Genomic DNA, 25,840 nt, shown 5'->3' on the forward strand with positions numbered 1-25,840 from the left:
CTAAGGTTTCATTTCCTCTTCTACTTCCTAAAGTGCTCTTCTGTGTACAATTTGTTTCTCCTTATAACTACTCAAAAAGTCACCCACATTTTATACAAAGCATCCAGAGCCCAGGTACCAGTTGTTCTTACAGTAGCCATCAGTCCCTACATGTAACTGATGTTTTTTGCATATGCTTACAACAATACCTATGCTTGGGGAATAGAAATTCATCTCATACAGGAATCATGTGACTTTCTGGGAGAAATATTTAGGTAGACAAGTTCCTTACTTAGGCACAATGTACAGAAAAAAAGTTGAGATACGATGGGAAGAGAATCATAACACTTTATTAAAAAACTGATTGTGCCTCATCTATAATAATAAAAGGGTAATATGCTAATTAAATTAGACTGGATGTCCTTCCTGATGAAGCCGGGGCTGGAGAGAAGCCAGCCCACGTCCTGGGTGCCTGTGGGAAGCCCTAAGGAAGCCAGGTCCTGGGTGCCAGTGGGTGGCTGGAGGAGGGTAATGGAGGGAAGCCTGTGCTGGTAGCCAGGGGAATGAAGGCCTACTCTTGCATGAATTTTCATGCACCGGGCCCCTAGTCCTATATACTAAAAGGCTAATATGCAAATCGACTGAACAGTGGAATGACCAGTTGCTATGACGCACACCTACCACCAGGGGGCAGGCACTCAACACAGGAGCTGCACCCTGGTGGTCAGTGTGCTCCCACAGGGGGAGCACCGCTCACCCAGAAGCCAGGCTCATGGCTGGCAAGCGCAGCGGGGAGCGGGCCTAAGCCATCATTCGGACATTACCCGAGAGTTCCAGGACTGCGAGAGGGCACAGGCTGGGCTCTGCCCCCACCCCCCCGCCCAGTGCATGAATTTTGTTCACTGGGCCTCTAGTATAACATAAACTCTCCACTTAAGCAAGGTATTCTTGCCTATTTGAAAATAATCTCTTCACCTAAACAAAAATGTTTTAGCTCTAATTATTTTTTCTTTACAAAACTACTTAGTTACAATGAGACACATTGCAGTCCACTGCTCATAGCATAGCCAATTATAAACTAGGGTCTTCCATCTTCATAAAGCTGGAATGACAAAGGCTGTGGATCTTTCCCTTCACTTTAGTTCTACTGCTGTGAGCCCAGATTTAGTCACCTGGAAGAGCCTCTGTAGTTTCTGCAGTTAATTAAATGATGTGAAGAAATACATTTATTCCATAACATTGATTCTACCTTATACAGAAACTATCATATTAACATGGCACTAAGAAATATGGCTATTTATAACTGGTCTGTGTATCCAAGGAAGAAAAATTATATTCAGGGTCATCTTCTCTTGTTTGGATACAAGAATATATTCTTCCCCAAATGATTTATTTGCAAGGAGCAGAAGGGAGTCATATTTTAATTAAAACTTTTTGGATTCCTCCCTTTCTGCCCCCCACTTTTGGGCTTCCTTTTTAGAAGTAACAATACAGAAAAAGGAAGTTCTCACATGCCTCAAGTAAGGTTCCTTTTATATAAATTATTGAGGCCTTTGGATGGATATAAGCTATATAGGGACTTCACTTTCATATGGAAAAAACAGGCTCCTGTCCCTCCCACCCCACATGTAAAAGCACACTTAATATAATGCATGTAGTCAAAGCCATGGGCTGGGGAGGAGGAGCAAAAGGGGACCATGCTTGGTTCACCTTTCTCCTGGCCTAAGTGGGCCTCTGCACTCTGCGCGGGGACACTGGGGAGCACACTAGAGGTAGTCCACTGTGAGCTGAACAAAGGATGCTCATAGTACTCCTCATCGGAATTGGAAGGGTCATCCTCAGGCACAGACACCGAGATGGAGGGGACAAGGAGTCTACGCCTCTTCCCGCTGGTGGCAGGTTCGTGGCTGGGGAACCTGTGTAGAGGACCCACTTGATCCTCAGCCCCTTCATCTACAAACAGACACACAGGAAGAAACTGCAGGGAGAACTGGACAAGACAGACACAAGATCAGACAGACAGACAACACCTGCACAAGGACACAAAGGGCCATGGGAGCAGCACAGCAGAGAAGGATTAGCAAGACCAAGCTGATGGGATGGGAGACAGTGAATGTTTCATGCTTCAGGAGCCACTGAATCGAAACTATCCCTCAAATAATCTTGTAATTGATCTAATGAATCAAATGCACTGACACCCTGCTGCATAATAGACCTTATCTATACATTCCCCTCAAACAAGTCAGAATAAGCAAGGAAACATTGGCATAGACACAGATTACAAAAAAAAATGCATGCTTTGGAAGATATCCTTTCAAGTAGATTAATTTCTCTTGTGTTTATATCAATTTATTTATAGGTGAAAAAAAGAAGGTAGTTAAGATCTTTTAATGATGGGGGGGAAATAGTCCTGCTTGAAGCACAACCTTAATTATCTGGGATGCTCACATAGTTAGCATTTTTGTTAAATTTAATTTTTAGTTTCCGATTTTAATCAGAAAGTAATGCTTAATTTCAATCTTGTTAAGAAAAATCTACAATGCATTATTTTTCTTCCCTGCCTGGCTAAGAAAAGTGCAGTCAGCATGGTTTTCTCTTTGGATGCTAAGTCCTAGAGGCATCCTTTTGAACATCTCATTTGCATGTCATTGAAAGTTTAGGGTTTTAAGAAAGTCCCTAGTATTTTAAACTTGTTTTTGTGCTTTATTTCTCTTCTGAAAGCTCATCAGAGATATAATTAGCTGAGACTTTCTACAGGGAGGACTTCAGATTCATCAAGACTTTACTCCATGCAGTTTCATTTGTACTACTGTCTCTTGGCTGTTTTCCTGTTTCAACCTCCTCATTACATATTCATCAGTTAAATGCTAACGGAATTGCTCTCATCTCTGACCTTTCCTGTGTCTTGGCTTAGAAAGATGCATTATTTAAATATATTTCCTTAGATATACAGGGGTAGATTGGTCGACTTCACATGTGGATTCATGTATATTTTAATGAGCTTCAAGGATGATGACAATGAACAATACTTTGTTTCGAATGTGGTGTAGACACTGCATCTCAGACCTGTGTGTCAGATCACTAAATTTGCTAATCATTATTTATTGACTTATATAGAGAATAATTTTACAATTTCATACTTTTAAACAATAAGAACTGTGTAGTTTCTATTCCTAAACTTAAGCATGCAGAATTAGAGCATTAATTTGAAAAGGTACTGTATTTTTAAGGCAGTAACTTATTTTTAGCAACCAGGCGCTGACAACTGGAAATAAGTCTGAAATCATCAGGATACTAAAATAACGTTTTGGGGAGAGAATACTTCTAATCTTTTTGAACACATTATTTACTGACTGCCCTGTGGAAGTTGTTTCTGGATGGGTGCTCAGAACTTTCTCATCCATGATGCTTATTCTATCATGGGATGGCAGAAGCCTAAAGTTACATCTGATATTCTTAGTTTAACTCGGCACGATTTCTCAGCCGAGCAAATAATTGGCTCTAACGTGGTCTACAACACTGGTTGAATCATGAGGCCTGGGCTTGTCATGTGTCCCACCCATTCACATTTCCTCCAGTGACTCCCCGAGGCTGTAAACTCCCCAGGTGCCCTAGTTACCTCTAAAACTTCCAATATGTTCAACACATTGTAAGACCAATCAACAAATGAAAATGTCATATTCACCTCTCTGCTGTTCAACGTTTATTTTCTGGGGAGTAGAGCAGACTGCAGTATAAAACTAAAGAATTTAAAGCTGAGTTCTGGTAGGATAAGACACTACTTGGATTGGTTCAAGCCTTTTGAAGATTTTGACCTCCTCTTTCTTTTGCTGTAGCTCTTTTTGAAAGTGAACATGTGAAAACAACCCAGTCTTACTTTAGATCTCTAACATTTCAGAGAAACAGTATTGTCTTTCTGAAAACTTTGACTCTAGTCGGAGAACAACAAAAGCAGCAACAAGGGCTGCCGTGGAAAAGGAGCTTCCCTGTAGTGTTTGTCTGGACCCGAGCCAGGCAACTTCATAAAGAACGTCTGGCCAAGTCCAGTCCTCTCCTGGTACTATGAGCAGTCTGTACTCCAAGTCTCTGTTTAGGACCCAGGAGCCTGAGAGCCATCTACTTTACAAGTCCCAGAGGTGTGTCAGGGATGTGATGCTTAGAGGACCATGGCCAGCAAACAGTGCATGTGGTTCCAATGATCGTGATAGAACACAATAGATCCTCATTTGCTATGGGATTGTGTGTGGCAGGTGCTCTTGGTTCATACCTAATGGAGGTGGGATACATAATAATTATAAATAAATAAATTATTTACTTGAGAGTAATTTGAAAAAAAAAATAAAGGAAATTAGTCCAGTAGTTTATAACAAATAATTTTTAAAAAAACACCTCTGAAGGAAAGTCAAGTTGTTTTCGTAGTCCCACACTAAGAACTTAGATAAGAAACAGCTTTAGGGATGCAATAGGGCTGTGGCTGGAGGGAATGAGATTTGAATTTGAATTCTGGATAAGCCATCCACCGGCCATGACATCCTGGGCAAGAAGTGGGAGTGAATACTATCTCTCCCTGTAGGTTGCTAGGAGGAGTAAATGAGAGGATATCTGAGAGGGTGCCAAGCACAGTGCTGGACTCCACACATGTTAGCATCTATCAGTGCACTCAGGCGGATGGTCATGGACCTCTGCTGGTTACTTTCATCTGACATCAAAGCTAGACTTGAGAGATTTATGAAAGAGTGAACTCACTTCATAACAGTTAATTTTGCTGTTTAAGGTCAGAACTGAATGCCTTCTTTTATTATAAGTACACATGCTTTTTGGGACACTTGCCTTGCCGCAAAAGATTCTATTTCATTTTAACACTGTGATATTTGAAAGAACAGGGTAGCCTTATGAACTTGTAGTGTTACATGGCTCTTATTCAGAATGCTAAACTTCTAATGGTTTCCGTGGAGGGATCCATTTTTTCTTAATTTGCTTTCATACCATCTATTTTTTTAAAAAGCCTTTGAAAATTTATATTGGGTTAAATAAGGTTTGCCATGTTAAACCCAAACTTAGTATGTCAGCTCCCTTGGGAATAAATGAGAAGTCACTTTTATAAGAGACTGAGTCTCACGGGGTCTCTGTGACTCAGTAGTTTTAGTCTGTCTTGGCATCACATCTTCTGCCCCGCAGCCAGTGGCTGCAGGTGGCTGTCCCCCCATCTCCCCCACATTGTTCTCTGTCACTTCTAAGCCCTTCCCATTCTGCAAGCTTTTGACTGAGGACTCCTCCATTTGCCAACTGGGTTTTGCTGCCCCAGAATGAAAGCTTTCCAGAGGGAAAGCTTTCAGATTAGCAATTATAATATTGCACATCATTGACATAGACTTCTGGAGTAATCCGAAGAGGTCAGAAAGATTCCTGGTTCTGTTTTCTGATGATTCCATTATTCTCGAATGGGCTTCCAAATTCCAAATAACAACCATTATGGTTAGGCCAAAAAGAAAAAGGAGATTAATTTGAAAACATCCTACCTAGTTTAGTGTTCATTTTACTATACCTGCGTTTCCTTTCTAAGTGTGACTGTTGTTTAATTTTTTCATCAAAATCCCTTTAAATGTTTCCCAGAATAAGCACATGTTCTGGAAATTATTATTACATTGATTATAATAAATAAATACTCAGAAATGACAGTAATGAACATATTAAGTTATTTTTAGTGGAAGGTTTCTTGGTCCCCCTTTGGTAAAGAACAACATTTAAAATGTTTGATAGTTAATAAAAAGCATATTTTCCAAAATTATTGAACTCAATTGAATCCAAGAGTTCTTGCATTTGTAAAAGGAGAATGGGCTGTGGCAGTCACTGTGCCCTTAGATTACAGTTGTTTTGAGGGTGCGTCAAAAAGTTTAAAAAAACTCTAGCAAAAACCTCACTTGTTCCATTTCCACTGGACCTGCTATGAGCAATACATTAACTGAATTTTGGCAGGGTCTTTACAAAACCAATTGGTTTGACAAATTGAAGAGTTGAATCCTATCTTGTGGCTTGTCACTAATTTATTTTCTGATAAACAGTTTAAAAAGTTTTTAGACATACTTTAAGAGTGGTTAAAAAGAAAAGAGAGGGGATGGTTTAATTGTCCAAACCATGTATCTTTCACATATTTAAAGTGAGAATACTACTTGGTCTTTTAAATTAATTAGGTAAAGCTTGTAAAATGCATACTTTAAAAATATAACTCAATAAAAAGGACACATATGTACTACTCTTTCTAATATTTTAAGCAATAAAACAAATAAAAAATATATATATAACTCAAAAATGGTTATCCTAAAGCAAATCATTAGGACTTTGTATAGCTCAATATTTTTTGAAAAATTTTAATAAGAATATAAGTTTGAAAATGTTCAGAATAAAATATCTTTGAATTGCTTTCAATAGGAAGTGGTAAGTTGACATTTTCTTAGAATATATTGAAACAGCCTGGGGGAAGCAATACTGAAATATAAGGGAGGGTTATACTCTGGATAGTGACACCTAAGTTACTAAAATGTAAATGCAATTCTACATTTTATTTATGTTTTCATTATATTCATTATAACCCTCCCAACTTAAAAGGCACACTGGGTGAATCCCCAGATGGATGGTGACCCTAGGGCAGTGATGGTGAACCTATGACACACGTGTCAGAGGTGACACACAAACTCATTTTTTTGGTTGATTTTTCTTTGTTAAATGGCATTTAAATATATAAAATAAATATCAAAAATATAATTCTTTGATTTACTATGGTTGCAAATATCAAAAAAATTCTATATGTGACACGGCCCCAGAGTTAAGTTAAGGTTTTTCAAAATGCTGACACGCCGAGCTCAAAACGTTTGCCATCACTGGGCTAGGCCCCTTTCTGCTCCAACTCCCATATGGGAGAAAGAAGAGTAATTATGTGATCTCAGCAGACTTGGAGCCATACCCCTCTCTGGGTTAAAAGGATTCTCTGACACCTGAAAGGCTGTGAGTAGGGAGCTCAGAAACATTTTCAATGACCTGAGGGAGGTACTATCATCGCTGTATTCAGAGTGAAATCCAGGCCCCTCAACCCAGTTGGCTGCTGCTTACTCTCAAAGTCTTCACTACTCTGCCTGCTTCTCACTCACCATTAGCCGTGAAACTCCTTCAGTTCCTAGAACACGTCATGCCCTTGCCCACCTAAATGCCCTTGCATATCCTGGCCTCTCTGCCCAAAATGCCCCTTCCCTCCACCTTTGCTTGACCAACACTTATTCAAGCTTCTAGGCTCTGCTTCTTAACTGTCCCTTACCATCCAATAAACTAAGATCCCTCTTATTCCAATATAAAAGTCCCTGTGCTTTTCCTTCCTAGTACTACCAATTCAAAATTATATGTCAGCTTATTTATGGATTTCTGTTCTTTCCACCAGTGTGCTTCCTACAAACGGAGATCATGTCTGTTCTGTTCACTACTGTACACCCAGAATTTGAAGAAAACTGCATACATTGTAGGTCTCCATAAATATCTGCTCAATGAATGGATGAACATAAGGCAAAAACTATCGTTCAAATCTATGAATTAAAAGATCAAATCACATTTTCAGAGAATTAATTAATAATCAGTGGCTTTTATGAAACTAATTATATGTACTGATCAAAATCCCCAAATTTTCTCGTGTTTATTAAAGTAATTTAGTTTGTTTAACAATATTTCAGGCAGTAAGTTTAAAAAAAGTCTTCAGTTTAAGAAACAAAAAGTTTTGGTCTATAAATCTGTGACAAAAGTAAATTATATTTATTAATCATTTGTAGTTTAGTAATTTAGGAAAATCTGAGGAAATCAAATAATATTTTATTTGATTCTAATTACAAATTATAAAAAGACAATGAATCCTTTGTGATGTTTCTATTTCTAACATAATAAAATGATCTCTAAGAGGGACAACAAAAGGAAAAATAAATGAAGAAATAAATGAGTAAAATGCATTAGTATTAAATTTCTGATTTTAGTATATGAAAACTAAATTATATTAATAATTGAGCTGTAGCTTTCCTTTGCTTTCTCTCATAACTCAAACAATACACAAAAGTTAACTGATCTAAGAACCAATAATAGTTTGCTTTTAAATGATGCCATTCATCTCAGATTCTGAATGAATATTCTTCAAAGGCATCCCTCTGTTTTTATCAATGAGAATTGAAAAGCTGACATGGCTTTTCAGGTTGAATAAATTGCATAAATAGATTCATGGACAATAACAGGTCTCAGCAGGCAAGAAGCCATGATCTCAGCTTCCAGTTCATTGCTCTCTGCATCAGATTCACTCATTAACTTCTTTATTTATTCATGAACATTTACTGAGAGTTTGCAACAGCCCAGGTCCTGGGGGAAGACCTTGGCAATACAATGTTCAGCAAAACCGACAATTGCTGACAACACTTCCATAAGGAAGTGCTGAGTTCATCAATATATATTTTTTTGTTTAGCCACTTGTAAGATAAAATTATATCATTATTGTCAAAAGATTCTATATTAAGTGAACTGGTTCTCTGTAGTTATTCTAGCAACTTAAGCACAAAGTTATCATTTCCTTCATCAAGCATCTTTTCCCCTTTTTGTTTACCATATTCCTCCACTTCTGATTTTATGTAGATAAATGATTTTACATTTGTTTATTAAAGTCTTTGTTTCCTCTTGACTATTTGAAACAGAGAGCTCCCAAGCTGGGTCACAGACTAGCTTATACTAAAGTCCAGTGCTTATGGATTGATGGATTGATGTTTATTTACCCTTTACCAGAAGATAAACCTGAAACAGTCCCATAGTCCTTACCTGCCTCCACGGCGACAGTCCTTTCTGAGGCTGGTGATGGAGGTGGAGAAGGAGGCAGATTAGCTGTCTCTTCAGCTGCTAAAGATCAAACAATGAAAAAATGAGATACGACAATTAATTCTTTTAGGCCAGCAGATGTGTAGGCAGCTCTGCCATCTATAAAAAGGCCTCGCTATGATATTCCAGGAAAGACTCAATAGTAAGTTGCACTTGACTTATTTTTAGCTCCATTACCTGATTCACACATTTTTGAAAACCTAAAAAGAAAGAAGAGCGTTTAATATTTAAAAGTAATCATTTTGTCTTCTCCATAAAAATGGATTATAGATACCTGCTAAAAGACCATCATTAATCCCATTAATTTGTGTCTGCCTGTTTAATTAATAAAATATTTCATCCTGGCCCTAATCTCCTATATATTCAAACACACATGGGCAGGCATTTTAGTTTACATTTGGCTTGATGGACTGAAAAAATATTAGAATTCTTTATTGTTCAACAAGGTAACATTGTTCAACTTCTTGATCAATGTTACCTTGATTATTCACAGTTATTTTAGATAATGTATTTTCTAAATGGCATTTTGTCCACTGAGTCTAATCGCGAAACCCATCATCTGCATGTACTTTCAGAAAAGAAAAATGAAGTGGTCATAGCCAGAGGCAACCTTCAGACAGAAACATGTTCCAGTGGGAGCTGAGTAATCTTCTGTCCTTGGCATTTTACATGAAGAAGGACCAAAGAGAAAGGTTCTGAAAGCTGTAATTCATTTACAGTTAACGCTAAGTTTCCTCAAGACACTTTATGACCATTCTTATGAAGGTAAGTGATTTCAAAAGGACATATTCATCAGTCAAGTCCAGTGGTAAGATCTATCTGAAGATTATGTAAATTTTTATTTCATAAAGCAGTTAGCAGAGGCAACATTGGGATGGCAGGTGGCTCTTCAGCTCCTTGACCCTGTGGACCTTTCCATGGCATACTTTAAGGTTCCAGGTTGAAACCTTTTATTTCAAGCAACAGAGGTGAACCACAGACAAAAAAGGTCAATGTTTTCGATAACTGCTCCCTCTCAGTTTTAGGAGACAAACAATAGATAAAGAACATTTGATTGTAATTAATGAGAATATTTTAAATTATGATTCTGGGAAAGCGGACTTTTTTTTTTTAAATATATTTTATTGATTTTTCACAGAGAGGAAAGGAGAGAGACAGAGAGTTAGAAACATCGATGAGAGAGAAACATCGATCAGCTGCCTCCTGCACACCCCCCACTGGGGATGTGCGCGCAACCCAGGTACATGCCCTTGACCGGAATCGAACCTGGGACCCTTCAGTCCCCAGGCCGACGCTCTATCCACTGAGCCAAACCGGTTCCGGCTGGGAAAGCGGACTTTTGATTGTCTATTTTTAATAGACAATTGAGAAATCACTGATCAGAAAATCAAATATTAAGGATACATTAGACTGTAAGAGGAAAAAAGGTATGTTCTATTTTTAGGCTTTAAAAAACATGCCTTCCTATGGATTACATCTATGTACTTATAAAATAAACCTACCAGTTGAACCTGAGAAGTTTCCTTTCTTGTGTTTCAGCATATCTATTTATCTATCTATCTATCTATCTATCACCTATCTATATTTATGGAGAGTAGGGGCCCATACCAATTTGTATTGTAGGGGCCAATACAAATACATATATTGTAACCATAAAAAGGAAAAGAAAAAAGAGAAAGTAAAAGGAATTGGTAGTATAAGCAAAGAATTCTTACATGGGACACAAAGAATTGAATTCTAACAAAGCTCTGGCCATAGGTTTTATGTAGCTGGTTCAGGGAGACCCAAAGAAGACTACAGTATATGGACAATCATTTACCAAAATCCACAAAAGGGAAACAATTATATCTAATTAAAGCATTAGTGCCATGGTTGGCAAACCGCGGCTTGCGAGCCACATGCGGTTCTTTGGTCCCTTGAGTGTGGCTCTTCCACAAAATACCACGTGCGGGAGCACACGTACAGTGCGATTGAAACTTTGTGGCCCATGCGCATTAGTCGGTATTTTGTGGAAGAGCCAAACTCAAGGGGCCAAAGAGCCGCATGTGGCTCGCGAGCCACGGTTTGCCCAGCCGCAGTTTGCCGACCACTGCATTAGCGCATTTTCCTTATGAATGGGGGCGATGAGATTGGCTTTATTTTTATAATAATTATCTCGTGTGGTCTAGAAATGAAAAATTAAAAATAATTTAGCGGAAAAGGCTAACTATAAGCTTATTACCCTAAAGACCACTCCAATACCGCAATGACCCTGTTGCGAAAGGTGAAAACACCGTACATCCCAGTGCCCCCAACAGAGGTTTCTGATGAATGAAGTATGAGATATGGCCTCTCCCTGAACATGAAGACTTGATCTGTGACCAGGGCACAGCAGACACAGCCCCTGGTCCGAGGTTTTCTCATTTACCTAAAGGCAGGGCTGCAGGGTGATCTTTATGCTGAGCGTCCTTCTCTTGTTCGCCTTTCAGAACTGCTACAGCCTCCGCCGTGACTACTTGAACTATCCTTGCAGACACCTCCTCTGTAATAAAGAGCAAAACATAAAATAAAATAAAATGGTGACATGTCCAAAACAGGTAGCAAAGAGGGGAAGTAAATAATACAGTCAATTAGAATTTCCTTTCCTTTGTCTTCTCCCCCCAAAAGTACAATAAAATGTATTAAATTGCAGAAAAAATACAAATACATATATTGTAACCATAAGAAGGAAAAGAAAAAAGAGAAAGTAAAAGGAATTGGTAGTATAAGCAAAATAAACACAGAATGAAAGAAAAATAAGTAATAGGTATGGCAGTTTATTTTTTAAAAGGTGTTGACATAGACAGAAAAAAATGTAATGTTTTTGTACCTAGGAAAACAAATTTAAAGAGAAGAGAGAATTCATTTTGGATTTAACTTAAAATATGTTCTTTTTAGTTTTGTTACAGTTTTTTAGAAAAGTATCATTATAATAAGTTTCTATGCTGACCTACATAAATACCATGATTTAAAACCTAACAAAGATGCCTCAAAATATGAATTTGTGATTAAACAGGATCCATGCACATAAGACTAATTCAGAAAAACCTGAGAAGATAAAGTTTGAATGAAATACATGGAAATGATATATAAGAGCTACTACTTTTCTACATAGCAGATGTCTTAAAGATCTTTAAAACATCTATAAACATCTGCTATGTAGACATTGTTGGTATATACCAGTACAAGGTTAGATTTTGAAAGTGGACCCTTAGCGTTTTCATCAGGACCAGCTGTGATTCGGTGAGTAGTAGCTCTTATATATCATTTCCATGTATTTCATTAGATCTTTAAGGTCTATGATATATACCTACCTAGTCAGTAGAAAAGTTTCATTAAAAAGGGGGAAGGCTTGGTCAATAAAATGATGAGTCTGTGAGAATCTTATAGCCAGTATTTGAATATTAACTGGTTATTTTTTTATCAATAGTGTCATTCTGGTCATGAGACAGTAATACAAAAACATCTCAGGACATAGCTGTAAAGTCAAGTCGCCTAAGTAAAATGAAAGACAACTTGGGAATAATCTGTTACGTGATCTGCCTAAAAATTGGTCGGAAGAAAAACATTAAAAGCAACTTTTTAAAAACAATTCATCTTATAACATCTAATAAATGTTATTAATTTTAGGCTGATATAAAATAAAGGATTTAAAGATATAACCCAGGGAACAGATGATAACAGGTCATCATTATATAGATAAACATCTGCAGGTTAAAAAGCAGAGTCTGTTTTAAAAACTTCAAAAACCAGGATCAAAGCAGTCTTCAATAGATAAATTGAATTCTCGTAAGAAATAATCGTTTTTCTCGGTATTGGGGAAATATATTGGTGGAAAGATAAACAGGAGCCAAATAGGTATAAGAAACAAACTGAAACACGCTCTCATCCACAGAAACCAACTTGATAATACACACACACAAAATAGCATGCTAATCTACTTACATTTCACCTAAGTAATCTATACTAATAATAGAGGGATATGCAAATTGTCCGGGATGCCGTCACAGTAACAGTAACGACTGAACAGCAGGCTGCCAGGCTGCGTGGGGCGACAAGGCCGGCAGGGAGTTAGTGAGAGATGACCAATGACTGAACAGGAGGCTACATGGGGCAACCAGGCCGGTGTAATAGTATGACAATTTATTCCTTAATTAACTATAGGGCTATTCCAATTATCTACTTCATATTGAGTAAGTTGTGGTAGTTTGAGTTTTTCAAGGAATTGGTGCATCTTGCCAGCAGTAGGGGGCAGTTGGGGGTGACCAGGCCAGCGGGGGGTCAGGAAGTGACAATCTCTCTGACCTTCAGATTCCCCATGCTAAGGGGAATAAAAGTGGCATTCATATTTTAATGTGCTGTGACAATTAAATGATATAATTTATATTAAATGCTTATTTAAATTACATAACACTGTTTTAATCACTCTTGCTGTCTTGCTAACGTCTAAGTCTATGATCATTGTTTGACTGATATGTCGATAAAAACTTAAAAACTTCTGTCATCCATTGAGATGATTCTGTCATTTTTCCCAGTGAGTACTTCCTTGCCTGAATGTTGGGTCACTGCCTCACAGACCATATATCAGGCTCATGCCACTTATTATTTAAACAAAAGTGATAGAGTCAACGTGACTCTATGGTTGTACCATACTATCCAGCATTTCTAACTATTGCAGTGCTCTGGTTTTTCTATGATGCTGATTCATGCTGTGCTCTTCTAATCACAGTATCTTTACTTACATCAGAAATTTTAAGGCAGTCTTAGGCCTGGTTTTGAGCACATATTTTAGTTTAGTTATTTTATTATATTAATTTATAGACATTGTGCGGTTGATTTATAACCAAGCAATGCAGTTGTAACTTTGTCAGTGGCCCTGAAAACTTCAACTTGCTTCAGAGCCATCTGTGACACTGTTGGTGTACACAGAGCTTGGAATTTGAAAGTGGACCCTTTGTGTTTTCATCAGGACCAGCTGTGACTCGGTGAGCAAGCAAGGCTCAGCAATTATACTATGAACAACAAGGAAGGGAGGGAGGGAGGGAAGTAGGGCATAAGCCTGAGAACATATTTTTTGTTGATTTCTTTCAGGTTGTTAAGAGAGAAGTAAGTGGCATTGATAATAAATTCAACCATATACAATATAAAAGCCAGTAAATGTTTCTGCTTTTAAGAACATCAGGCATAATAGTGCTGTGTTAAAAGAAACGACAAGCCTACTGTACACTTGTGAAAGAAGGAAAACAAGACAATTTTAGACAGAATGCTCCTGTCAAGAAAAGGTTTTTCTCAGTAGGGTACAGAATGGTTGCCTAGGAAACCGATGCTAATTGCTGCTGCCAATGGAAACTAGTCAACAAGGAAAGCACTGTGCAGTTCGAAGAGGTCTGCTAAACAAATACCCGACATAAATTCATAAACACAGGGGAAAAAGGTAAGTTCCTGGCTTAATTTGGAGAGTAAATGGTTTCCCTGAAACTATTTCCTGTAATCAACTGGTGATGAAGGAAATTAAAAGAGCACATTGTTGGGTTTTTTGTTTGTTTCCCTGGCACCTTAGCATGAAAGCTAAGCATACCCCTCCCTAGCAGGACTCCAATTGATCTCAAAGGGTCACCCAGGCCAACACTGCAGCTGTCGATCTTTGCCTACCAGCTTTGTCTTCCAAAGATTTTTTTTTTCTAAAGACTTCCTGATTAAAACAAAGAAAATTCTAGTTTATGGGGGGAAATGCATTTGAGGTACAGTTAGTTTATGGGGATAAATGCGTTTAAGATAAGGAATCATGACTGCACAAAGTTCAGTTATGATGGGTACTGAAACTGGACAGATTTTTGTATCGCACCCACTAAAGATAGAACTATGCTTAGTCACTATGATTGGTATAAAGATGAGTAGGACTTGGTGTTCCTGCATTGAAATAATGCTTGAAATGGGGCAAAGTCACTGAAGGACATGTTTTGCTTTTGTTCTTTAAGCTTTTCCTAGTAATGGCCACTTTTGGCTGAATTATTCACAGACCCTCATATGGTTCTCTTCACAAATGCAAACGCAACCCATTGGAGCTAAGATTGGTAGGGGATACGCTTGTACAAGGGTCTGAGTCCAGGACAATTTCCCTCATTCTTTTTGTTTTACCTCAATCTATATGCTCAAATCCACAATTTATTGAGATTGATAATTTAACTTACTCAAATGAAGGGTTTAGAGCTTGAACAAAATCTGCCTAGCATTTAAATTTAGCCCAGGGAGGGAAGTACAATAAATTAATGCTGTCAGTGCAAGGATACCACAAGTTCAGGATACTATATAACGAAGTTAAAAGTAAATAGAAAAGCAAAGTACAGATCAGAAATAGTACCTACTACAAAATTTTGCTTCTAATTTTAAGGGTACAACTGGAAACGGGGAAAAAAACACATTTAAGTAGAAGTACATTTAGTCTCACTTTATATTATCATATTCTAGTTAAAGTTTTTGCTGTTGGTCGTATTTTTCCCAATGTAGTATTGTGCACTCATTTTTGTATCTGGTAAAAAATAATAAAATTGTACTACTCCTTGTAAACTTGGGAGAAACTGGATTGTATTTTGTCTTGAAACATCACGTTGTCTAAGAAGTGTTGAGGACAGGACTGACTCAATGGCACATGCACATTTCAATCTATATCTCTTCTCTGTGTACTGGGCCTCATTGCCACCAAACCCACCTCTAGAAATACTTGCAGATTGCGGGTACCATCTATATCATACTTGAAACTGTCAAAGTACTCACTTTTATCTGAAGACACTGATGCTATAACAGGATGCAAATGATATCTAGAAAGCATAAAACTGTAACTCATTATTGCAGTAGCTCTGGTTGTCCTATGGAGGAGCCCAGCAGAAAGAGAAAGGTGGATCCATTTGGATGGAGAGCAGGGCTGAGGAAAATGTAAGAATGGGATGCTAGCTAGGTAGGTAGGATTACATTGGACCAGGCAACTGGACTGTGCAATAGGATGGAGGGTGGTTTCCTATCCACAGTTAAGGATCTGCCTAGCATTTAAATTTAGGCAAGAGGGGAAGTATATGAAATTAATATAACTTTGCTAAGGAAAGGTCTTAAATAGGCAGATGTTACTATAACCAAAAGCTATAGTATATCTACAAACACAGAGCTTCATTTGGCATAAAAAACACAACTCTATAAAGAGATATATGATTTGAAATCAGATTTCAAAAATTTTCATTTTATTTTCTTAGTAAAATATGTCAATAATATGTCAATTTATTGTACAAGATATGAAAAAAAAAGAAAATTTCAAAATCAGGACTTTTAACTTTTATTTTAAACAAAATTACAATTTCAATATGTCATCAACAGTAGCCCTGATCATGAAGAGGTTGATCAATTCCTGGTTTTAAGACTATGTCTAAAAACAGCTTGGTTTTTCTGATTCATTTTCATTTCCCTTTCCAGTTTATCAATCACACCTTCCCAAGTTTTACAGAAATCCTTCACCTAAGAAATGTTGTATTTGAGCTTGGAGTTTGGGTCTGTTTCCAAAAAGAGAAGTTTGCTGTCAAAGTAAAAACTGTCATGAAACCTTTCCCACAAGTGTATTGCTCACATTGTGATATAATTTTTGTAGCCCCATTTTGTTTATGTAATTTAGATTCTCAAACAGAACATGGATACTAACTCTCTCATCTTCTTTTAAAAAAATATTTTATTGATTTCAGAGAGGAAGAGAGAGAGAGAGAGAGAGAGAGAGAGAGAGAAACATCAGTGATGATAGAGAATCATTGATTGGCTGCCTTCCGCCTGCCCCACACTGGGGATCAAGTTCGCCCACAATCCAGGCATGTGCCCTGACCAGGAATTGAACTGTGACCTCCTGGTTCATAGGTCGACATTCAATCACTGAGCCACCCCGGCCAGGCAACGCTCTCTCTTCTTGATAACAATTCAAAACTACTGATTGGCACCAACTATACAAAATAAGCACCACATTATATACCAAAAGGAACATGAAGATAAAGAAAGCACAGACAACTACAACCTCAAAACACAACCTAGTGATGGGGATTAAAACAAGTAACAAGTAACCTCAGTAACATATTCAATATGATCAATGCCATTAGCAGGATATAAACATGGTACATGGGAATGTTCGGAAAAGGAAGAGATTCATTTGAGAGGATAAAATCAACATCAGCTCTGGGCCTTTGATCCTGGACTCCTGGTCGTCTCTCCTATAGTACACACTCTTGCAAATGTCATCATGCTACACATGATGAAACAACCACATGTAGTCTTCCACTGTATCCTTTCTTGACTTTCTTCCCAATATATCCTTTCACAGCAAACGTAACGTGTTTTGCAAAAGAGAAGACTGTTAGTTCAGTTAGAGGACTGACCATGCTCCAGTCTCCTCTGCAAGCAGCAGAGAGGCTTTGACCTGTGTTTACAAACAGGAAATTTGGACCGAAAATATTGAGTCTAATTTTTAGGTGGCTGAAGCTGAATCATCTCTATTAAAGATGATTTTTCTCTGAATCTTGACTCATCCCTTATCATCCATTTTTGCCTAATGTCTTTTCAACTTTTGAGTAATGCTGAAATCAACTGTAAAAGCAAACGTTTAACTCTCATTTATGTGTACTAATAACCACCTAGCATTTGCATCTTTGTTAAAAGTTGCAACAGGAGCCCAGGAGATATGTTTTCCTCTTTTCTTTGCTCATCAGCGTGGCTGGGTTTTGAATTGTATTTTCTCTGAGTGCTGCTGGCTGGTGACTCATTCTGTGAGATGAGCCACACAGTGAGCGGGTAGCAAGCATTTGGTTCAGTGTTCTTTTCCCCTCGGGACTCATGATGCCAAGTCAGATCATGCTTAAACTACCAAGTCTGCAATGCAGCACCAGTTGTTCTGTTCATCTGCTCCTGGTATGACTTTCCAGACTCCCCTGACAGTCAAAGCACATGCTTTATGTAATGTGCTGAGGAGCAGTGAAGTGTGAGGGAATGAGAGGAAAAGGCTGAATACACTGAAGTGGAAAGAGTCAGTTCATCTCAGTAGCTTGGGAAGGAAAGAGGGAGGAGTGATGACTGATACGTACTCCCCAGTCTACTAACCTCTCAACAGCAAAAGAAATCAAATCCACAGCCACCACCCAGGGTGTATTTGGTGTACTCCTTTTCTTGGGTATATACAATCTTTATCTATCTATCTACCTATCATCTATCTATCTATCTATCTATCTATCATCTACCTTAATATCTCTATCATCCATCTACCCTACTTTTTGAAAAAATACATTATTGATTGATGATGAATATATTCTCAAGATATTAGAGCAATTAATATATTCCAAATTACTATTAAAATATTTTTCTTTTGTGTGGAGAGAATTCTTAGAAATGTAACATGACACATGTAAAGATTATGCATAATCCTAACCAAAACAAATAGTTAGACAGTCCAAAAATGAATCCAAAAAGACTTATTTCATGACTATTTTCACCTGCACACTACAAATATTTTATAAAATGTTAAGAATTCTTCTCAAATGCAGAATTTTAAAATGTCAAAAATTGACTACATTAAAAGAAAATTATGATGATAAAACATGACAGCAGAATTTGATAAAGTCTTAGAAAATATAATATCAGGAGGAGGGACCAAGTAAAAAAATAATACAATGATAATTAAATTACATTTACATTTACAGAACAAGCCTGAAAGAATAACTTTAGAAGTAGACCTGATTTGTTCTTGGCTCAAGTCTGTTGTATTGATTAAAATTCAAATTCAATGTGATGTAGTTCTGACATTTAGCACAAAACTAGACAGTAAAGAAAGGAGACTTATTTCCACAAGTGCATGGGAGGCATATTCTGGAAAAACATACATGGGAATAAATTTATACGCAAATTAATCTTAATTTTTAAATATCACATTCTATTGTATTAGATACAGTGTCTTCATGACTTTAAGTTTTTGTAGGCAGTTCAAATTCAAAGGAGTAAAATCACATTTTAATTGGTTGAGTCATAAGTTTAATTAAAAGAGGTCTAGGGAAACCAAGATTTCTTATATTTTGATTTAAAAATTACTGGCTTAAAACAATCGCATCCTACTCTAAGACTGGCTGAAGAGCAAGCAAATATAGATCTGAGGTAAATTTTTACAGGAAGAACTACCCTATAATTGCACACTTAAACAATCAACCTTATCTGGTGCCCGCTTTTCCTCTAATTTCTAATACATTATAAAAGCTCTAGCTAGCAATACTTGCTATGCACAAGCTCCTACCTTAACAAGAGTAAGAGATGCGATTCCTTATTGTCATTTCCAAACAAGCTAGCCCTCAATTAAGTTCAGATCCTTCTATTTACCAAACAAGACAAGCCACATAGTATGGCTGAAGCTAATACCCATACCCATGCTTCAAACGGTATAGAGACCACATAGGACAAAGCAAACGTGACAAATACAAACCTCGTGGAATTGCCTTTTCTATCAATTCTTGTCTTGCTCACCCTTCTAGCCCCAGATGCCTAACCTTTTGAAGGAAAACACTGAAAAGGTCCCTATTTTCTGTCCTCATCCATCGGCGCCACCAGGCCCAGAGGCTTCGCAGGGAGGCCCCGTGCTTTTCCGCAGATCCACCCTTAAATGCTGAATACCTCTGCTCTGCACACTCCTCTGCGGAGCTCAGGGAAATGGCAGCGGAGCGATGAGTGGTTGGCATGGCAACAAGAAAATCTGCAGCCTCTTGTATTGTCAGGCCAGCTTGTTGATTTTCCTTGGGGGTGATGCAGGTAGCTCTAGTTTATCTGCAAGAGATGGCCCTGCACTATCTTCTCTGTGTACATGAATATAATGTTAAATACCATATGCCATCTTTTTAAAAATTTTTAAAAATATATATTTTTATTGATTTCAGAGAGGAAGAGAGAATCATTGATTGGCTGCCTCCTGCATGCTCCCCACTAGGGATTAAGCCCACAGCCCGGGCATGTGCCCTTGACTGGAATTGAACCTGGGACCCTTCAGTCATGCCCTTGACTGGAATCGAACCTGGGACCCTTCAATCCGCAGGCTGGTGCTCTATCTAATGAGCCAAACCACCTAGCGCCCATCTTTTGAATGGGATGACAGCTCTTACTAGTAAATCTCAAACCCAGGAATGTTGACAAAGGAAAGTGGAAGAAGCGGGAAGAGACTGGACAAAAATCGTGCACCTATGGATGAGGACAGTGGGTGGGGAGTGAGGGCGGAGGGTGGGGCGGGAACTGGGAGGAGGGGAGTTATGGGGGGAAAAAAGAGGAACAAATGTAATAATCTGAACAATAAAGATTTAATTGAAAGAAAAAAGAGGAAAAGGCAGGTTCTCATACTCAAAGGTTGAAAAGGGAAACAGAAGGTTAGAGTGATGACAAACTTTTCCTTTATCATGTATTTTCAAGCTTAAATTTGTAATTTCAGCAGCAATAAATTGACATATCGAAGTATGTTCTTTGCTTGGCTGCTTGTGTTCCGAGGATGGTAAAGTCTGGGCTTTGGAAGGCACAGCTCAAGGTAAATTCTGAAATGCAACATTGGGTGGACTCCCCAGAAATTCTGGGAAACAACGCATTCCTGGGGAGTGGGGTGAGGGGTTAACTCAAGAAACACTCCCCTTTAACCTTTCATTAACTCAGAGCTGGCACTGGCTGTGGACTGTGGATGGTCATGAAGGCTCTTCGTACTCTGACTAGTGTTTCTTACTAGTGTTCAAAGCATTAGATCTTAGGATAGTCAAAATCATGGAAGGATGATTTTAATGAAATACGTCAATGTTTTGGCATCTATCAACTTCTCATATTTGCCTCCTATGTTTCTCCATTCATGCTGAGAACTGAGAATAAAATTACAATTTTTCTGTCATGCTTAGAGGCACATGGGTGTGGCAGTTTTGCAATAGGGATTGTCTTCTTTGGCTATAACGGATCACCAGGCAGCTGGCTGTGCTGGTCTCAATCTGGTGCCATGGGTTGCTGAATGAGTGCTGGTCTATGTGGCAGAAGACCAGCATGCTGGCTGTAGTCATGAGATCTTGAATGGGGACTAAACCTGAAAAGAGGAGGACTCTGAAAGGCCACCTTATTGGTTCCTTCTAGTTATCGTCTTGTTATTTTGACATGGATTCCAATATGAGTTTGGGCCCCACCTCACATAAAAATCTTAAAGACGAAGCTCATTTTCACTCAGAACTGGAACTCTGTGGGGACCAAAATGCATTCCTCTTACTTCAAATTTAAGGTGAAAAGGAGCAGAAGGGTTTATTTTAAGCTTTTACTCTTCTGATTTCACACTTTGGAAAACAAATGTAAAAATGATGGCTTTAGTCTCATTATAACAATAACGCTCCCAAGTGGCTAGATTCTCAATGGCTTCCCGTTTATTTTTGAAAGCTACTGTGGGATGGCTTCTAAAAAGAACACCTGAATGAATAAATGTAAGAAAAATCCTTAAAGTATCAAAACTTATGCTGTATCAGATGAGCAAATAATTCAATCTCCCTTTCTATGGATGAGCTTTACATTATAAGGAGACAAAATCTAGAAGAACAATCTATAAAGAAATGTAATTTAAAACATTATTGCCTTCCAGCATTTCCTGCCATCCACGTCTCAGTGCATAAGATTAACGATAAACTGGCTATGGGCTTGCATCTTTAAAAATTATTAGGACCCAGGAATGAAGGTGAACACTGAAAAAGGGTGAGGGAGAATGAGGCAAGACCTTCGGCTGAAGTAAGCCCACACTGATAAAGGAAGGGAGAAGGGGTGGATGTGATGATTGCAATTCATTTAACATTTTATCTGGTTTATAGAGATAAATACAAATAAGCAACCTTGGGGGAAAGATTTATTTCTAAAGTCAAAAGAGAACTATAGCAAAGAAGGAAAGTAGAAGAAAGATCTTTAGAGTAAGTCAGTAATGTGGTGGCCACTTTAGGACCTGATGATACTGGGAAGTGCTTCAAGTTACCAATGCCCTGAGAAACATCCTTTATAGGGGAGAAACGCAATATACTGATAGATTATAAGTGTACGCAAAGCATTATGCTAAGCAAAATAAGCCAGTCAGAGAAGGATAAGTATCACATGATCTCACTCATTTGTGGAATATAATGAACAATGTAAACCGATGAACAAAAATAGATCCAGAGACATAGAAACATTGAACAGGCCCTCAAACCTCAGAGGGAAGGCAGGGTAGAGGAAGGGGTTAAGAGATCAGCCAATGGACACAGACACTAGGGGGGTCAGGGCATGTGCTGAGGATGTGGGAGTGGCCAGGAAACGGTCAATGGGGGAAAAAGGGAGACATGTAATACTTTCAACAATAAAGAATTTAAATTAAAAAAATAATAAAAAGAGTGGGCTAGTATATAGCTCCCTGGTCCTCTTGAAAACAACCCAAAATATCATGCCAGCTCATATTCAGCAGTAGTCCCCATCATCAAAGGACAGCATTTAAAAAAAAATTTGAGATTTAAGAACACTTTTTTTTACTAGGAATTATTTTTGTTTGTAGTTTTTGAAACATTTACCTATAAACTGTCAATAATAAAATTTATTATTTTGTTAAGCTGAAGTTTACAGAGATATTTAATTGCACATGAATTTATCATTGGCACATTCTCTATAGGCATGAGGAGACAATATTTTACATTTTTCTTTTCCCACACATAGATAACTTATAATTCAATACTTGGCCTGATATTTCTGCAGGGAAGTTAGTTTAAAAATCACACCATAATTTGAATTGAATACATCACCCTAGTAATCCACAGCTGGCTCTTTGTAACTCGGTCACTATGAACATACATATAAAGCTTTCATAATCAGTCTCCCAAATGTAATATAAAATTACTGTGATATATGGCAAGCTGAAATCAAAGTTAATTTTGGATGCTCTTGAATCCATAATTTAAAAGAAAATCTACTAGTCTCTTTTTAATTTATATTATTTTTTTCAAGCTGACGAGGACACACTGACCTAGAAATAGGTTTATCAGGTATTCTTAAATAGTTCATTAGGACCGTTGAAAAACTGAAATAGTGAGTGATGGTGATTCTCCATTGCTTGACCAAACACCCTGTAGAGATTTTTGTCTTGTATTATAAACCTCACAATAATCCATGAGACTCAAATGATGAGAGCCCAAGACACAAAGGAGGACTTTTCAATAGTTTTCACCATCAATTTGAAAAGGACTTTCTTTTTTCTTTTCTATTCATTGGCTCCTTCATTCATTTATTCACTCACTCAACACACTTATTGAGTACTTGAGGTATAATATCAGGTGCTACAGAATATGATGGTAAGAATAATCTTGGTCTATAACATTATTTCTTTCCCCATAATCATTTTGCTCTAATGTGCCCTCCTCTTTTCATGCCTTGATCCTTCAAAATTTTCCTATTAATGTTTCTGATCCAAATCCCACCCTCTACAAATTATATTATACTGGTTTATAGAAAAGCATTCCTTGTTTATGAGTACTCTGTTGTCTATATTGATACCACTACCACCACCACCAATAATAATAATAATAATAATAATAATAATAATAAATAGATACTATTTTATGAGCCATTCACTTTGTACACATTACTATTTCATTTAATCCTCAGTGTAATGATGAAAGGCAAAAATAATATTTTTATTTCATTCTGAACCAGTTTCTTTCTAATGGGGTATATGTGCCTTTTAGGCACTGCAAAGCTTCTTCAAATCCTTGGATTGGATTGGACGCTGTTACTCTCTTTTCCTGTTCCACAAGGATGTCTGCAGAGTACTTGTTATTTTTCAGGCAAAGATACGGGATCTTGAAAAGAAATTTAGTGTGCGCTAATGCTAAAACTGTGTACTGTCTTGAGCTAACAGACCATGTAGTATTGGACAGATGGAGAATTGCTGCATTTCCTTTGAGTATTTCAAATACTCTGCCTCAGCCCTGGGAGTGTGCCATGGCACCTCAAGACATTTCTTGCACAATTTGGAACTTTGGCCCTAAGTAGAAACAACCCCAGTTCCACTTTGCCTTTCTGTACTGCTCATTTGGTACTGAGCACACTGTATTTTGTATCTGAATTAATTGCATGCACAGGTCTCACGTCCACTACTAGGTCACCTGCTCTGTGAAGCTCAGAGATCATTCCTGGCACACACCTGTCACAGAAGCGAACACGTTTTGTACTACACGGAAAATGCTCAACAGTAATTTGTGGAATGTGTGGATTAAAAAAAGTTACACTACGTACTTATGTAATTTCTCCCAAGTCATTTGAAATGCCTTTCATATTTTCCCATTAAAATGCAAACATATTTTTTTAAACAGTGTACAGTCGATGTGTTGCTGACTAGTGGGTGGAATGGAGAAAACCAATCTTTGAATAAGTAAGGGATGATTTTGAAGGGGGCATAACCTTTCTTACTGCTTGTAGTTTGCTTACACTTCTTTAGAGTAGCATGTCTTCAAGTTACTGTGTTCAAATGTATTAAATTCTGAATTACAGAAAAAACAATTTTGAATAATACTATAGTTCTGGGTATTGTTTCTCTATGCCACTCATACTATATAGTAATTATGCCATTATGACAACATTGTAAATAGAGTAAACATAGAGTAAAGTGCAGAAATTACACTTTGAAAGGAAGTACTTGATAATAAATTATAGTATGTTTTCCTAATATCTGAATATTAGGTATTAAAAAGCTATCTGAGGAAGTATGAAATGGTTCCTGTGTGTGTGTGTGTGTGTGTGTGTGTGTGTGTGTGTGTGTGTTCATTTTCTTTCTTTTCTGTTTCTCCTTTTTCTTTTTAAAAGCTGAGAGCTGGACTCTAACATTCTTTTCTGCCTTAAAAAGTAAATATGCTTCTAATTAGTCAATCAGATTTAGGTCCCATATCATTCAAGAAAATCAATAGCAAACTATTTGTGTTTTCTTTCAATGAATTAAACTGCTGACAGGTACTGAGCCATTTGTCTATTAAAATTAAAGTGGTAAAACTAAATAGGGAGATGAGATAGAGAATACAACCAATTTGGGGTGCCATAGGGCTAGTTCCCATGGTTATTCTCTTTTTTGTGTCTTTCCCCTGAATGATTAAAGTTTCCATCCTAGCATTCCTGAAAGAGGATCAGTGCTGTAAATTAATTCACTTTCAGACTAAACAGACTTCAAAGCACAAACCAGCTCTGGTGACGTGGAGAGCCCTTAGTTACCTGCTGTTTCTCTGTCTGCTGAGGTCAGCTCTCCGTTGATCCCATTCTCTTTGGTATTTGAGTAAGTGCTCTGTGACCCATGTTCTCCAAAGGTGCCCTCTTCGTCCTCCCTGAATGGGAATCCATTGGCACTTCTGACAAATCCTTCCCCTGCCCCACCTTGATCCTTAATCTCAGGTGAATGTGGGTGTGCAGAAGCCTCCGTTAGCTGAGCTGAGGTCCAGTGAGGTGCCTTTGCGTCATCTTTCCGATCATCTGCCATTCTTCAACACCTGTCACCTCTCCTGTGATTGGAAGTGAACAAACAGTAGCCATGACTTTGGGGGAATCTAGTCTAATATTAATAGTACCAAGATAGAGCAAATTTGTAGTAGTTAGCTATGGTAAACACAAAAATGCCCTTTCAATAATCTACTTTTAATATTAAGAGGTAGCCATTAGTAACACTTTGGTTCTGTTTTTTACAAACCTTTTTTTTTGCATATCTATCCTTTTAATATAAGACCTCCATCAATCTATATACACTTTTTTAAAAAATAGTGTTTGGCATTTAAGGACATATCTTAGTTAGCTTTCATTGACATAAGGTGTTAACTGTTCAGTAGAGCCAAGGAATCCTGCACTATGAGAACATTGTCTAATGTTTTTTCATGTTTAGTCTTCAATGATTTGTTTTGGGATT

General features: G+C 37.7%; 1 protein-coding gene across 14 annotated transcripts in view; it reads right to left on the minus strand.

Annotated features, from left to right (window-relative positions):
- Nucleotides 1–25,463, minus strand: part of MAP2 (microtubule associated protein 2) — a 58,839-nt gene extending 33,376 nt beyond the window's left edge. For 10 of the 14 annotated variants that reach the window (XM_006778953.2, XM_006778951.2, XM_006778947.2 and 7 more), the window contains exons 1-3: nt 25,159–25,450; nt 11,276–11,389; nt 8,812–8,889 (exon numbers count right to left, since the gene is read on the minus strand). In XM_006778953.2, coding sequence (XP_006779016.1) covers nt 8,812–8,889; nt 11,276–11,389; nt 25,159–25,420 — 454 coding nt within the window. In that variant the 5' untranslated portion in view covers nt 25,421–25,450. Of the gene's footprint in view, nt 1–8,811; nt 8,890–11,275; nt 11,390–25,158 lie in introns of all 14 variants that reach the window. The other 4 variants (XM_006778952.2, XM_006778950.2, XM_006778946.2 and 1 more) reach the window with 2 other exon arrangements.
- Between the last annotated feature and the right edge of the window lie 377 nt (nt 25,464–25,840).

Source organism: Myotis davidii, unplaced genomic scaffold, assembly GCF_000327345.1.
Source record: "Myotis davidii unplaced genomic scaffold, ASM32734v1 scaffold268, whole genome shotgun sequence".
In the NCBI taxonomy this organism is placed as follows: Eukaryota; Metazoa; Chordata; class Mammalia; order Chiroptera; family Vespertilionidae; genus Myotis; species Myotis davidii.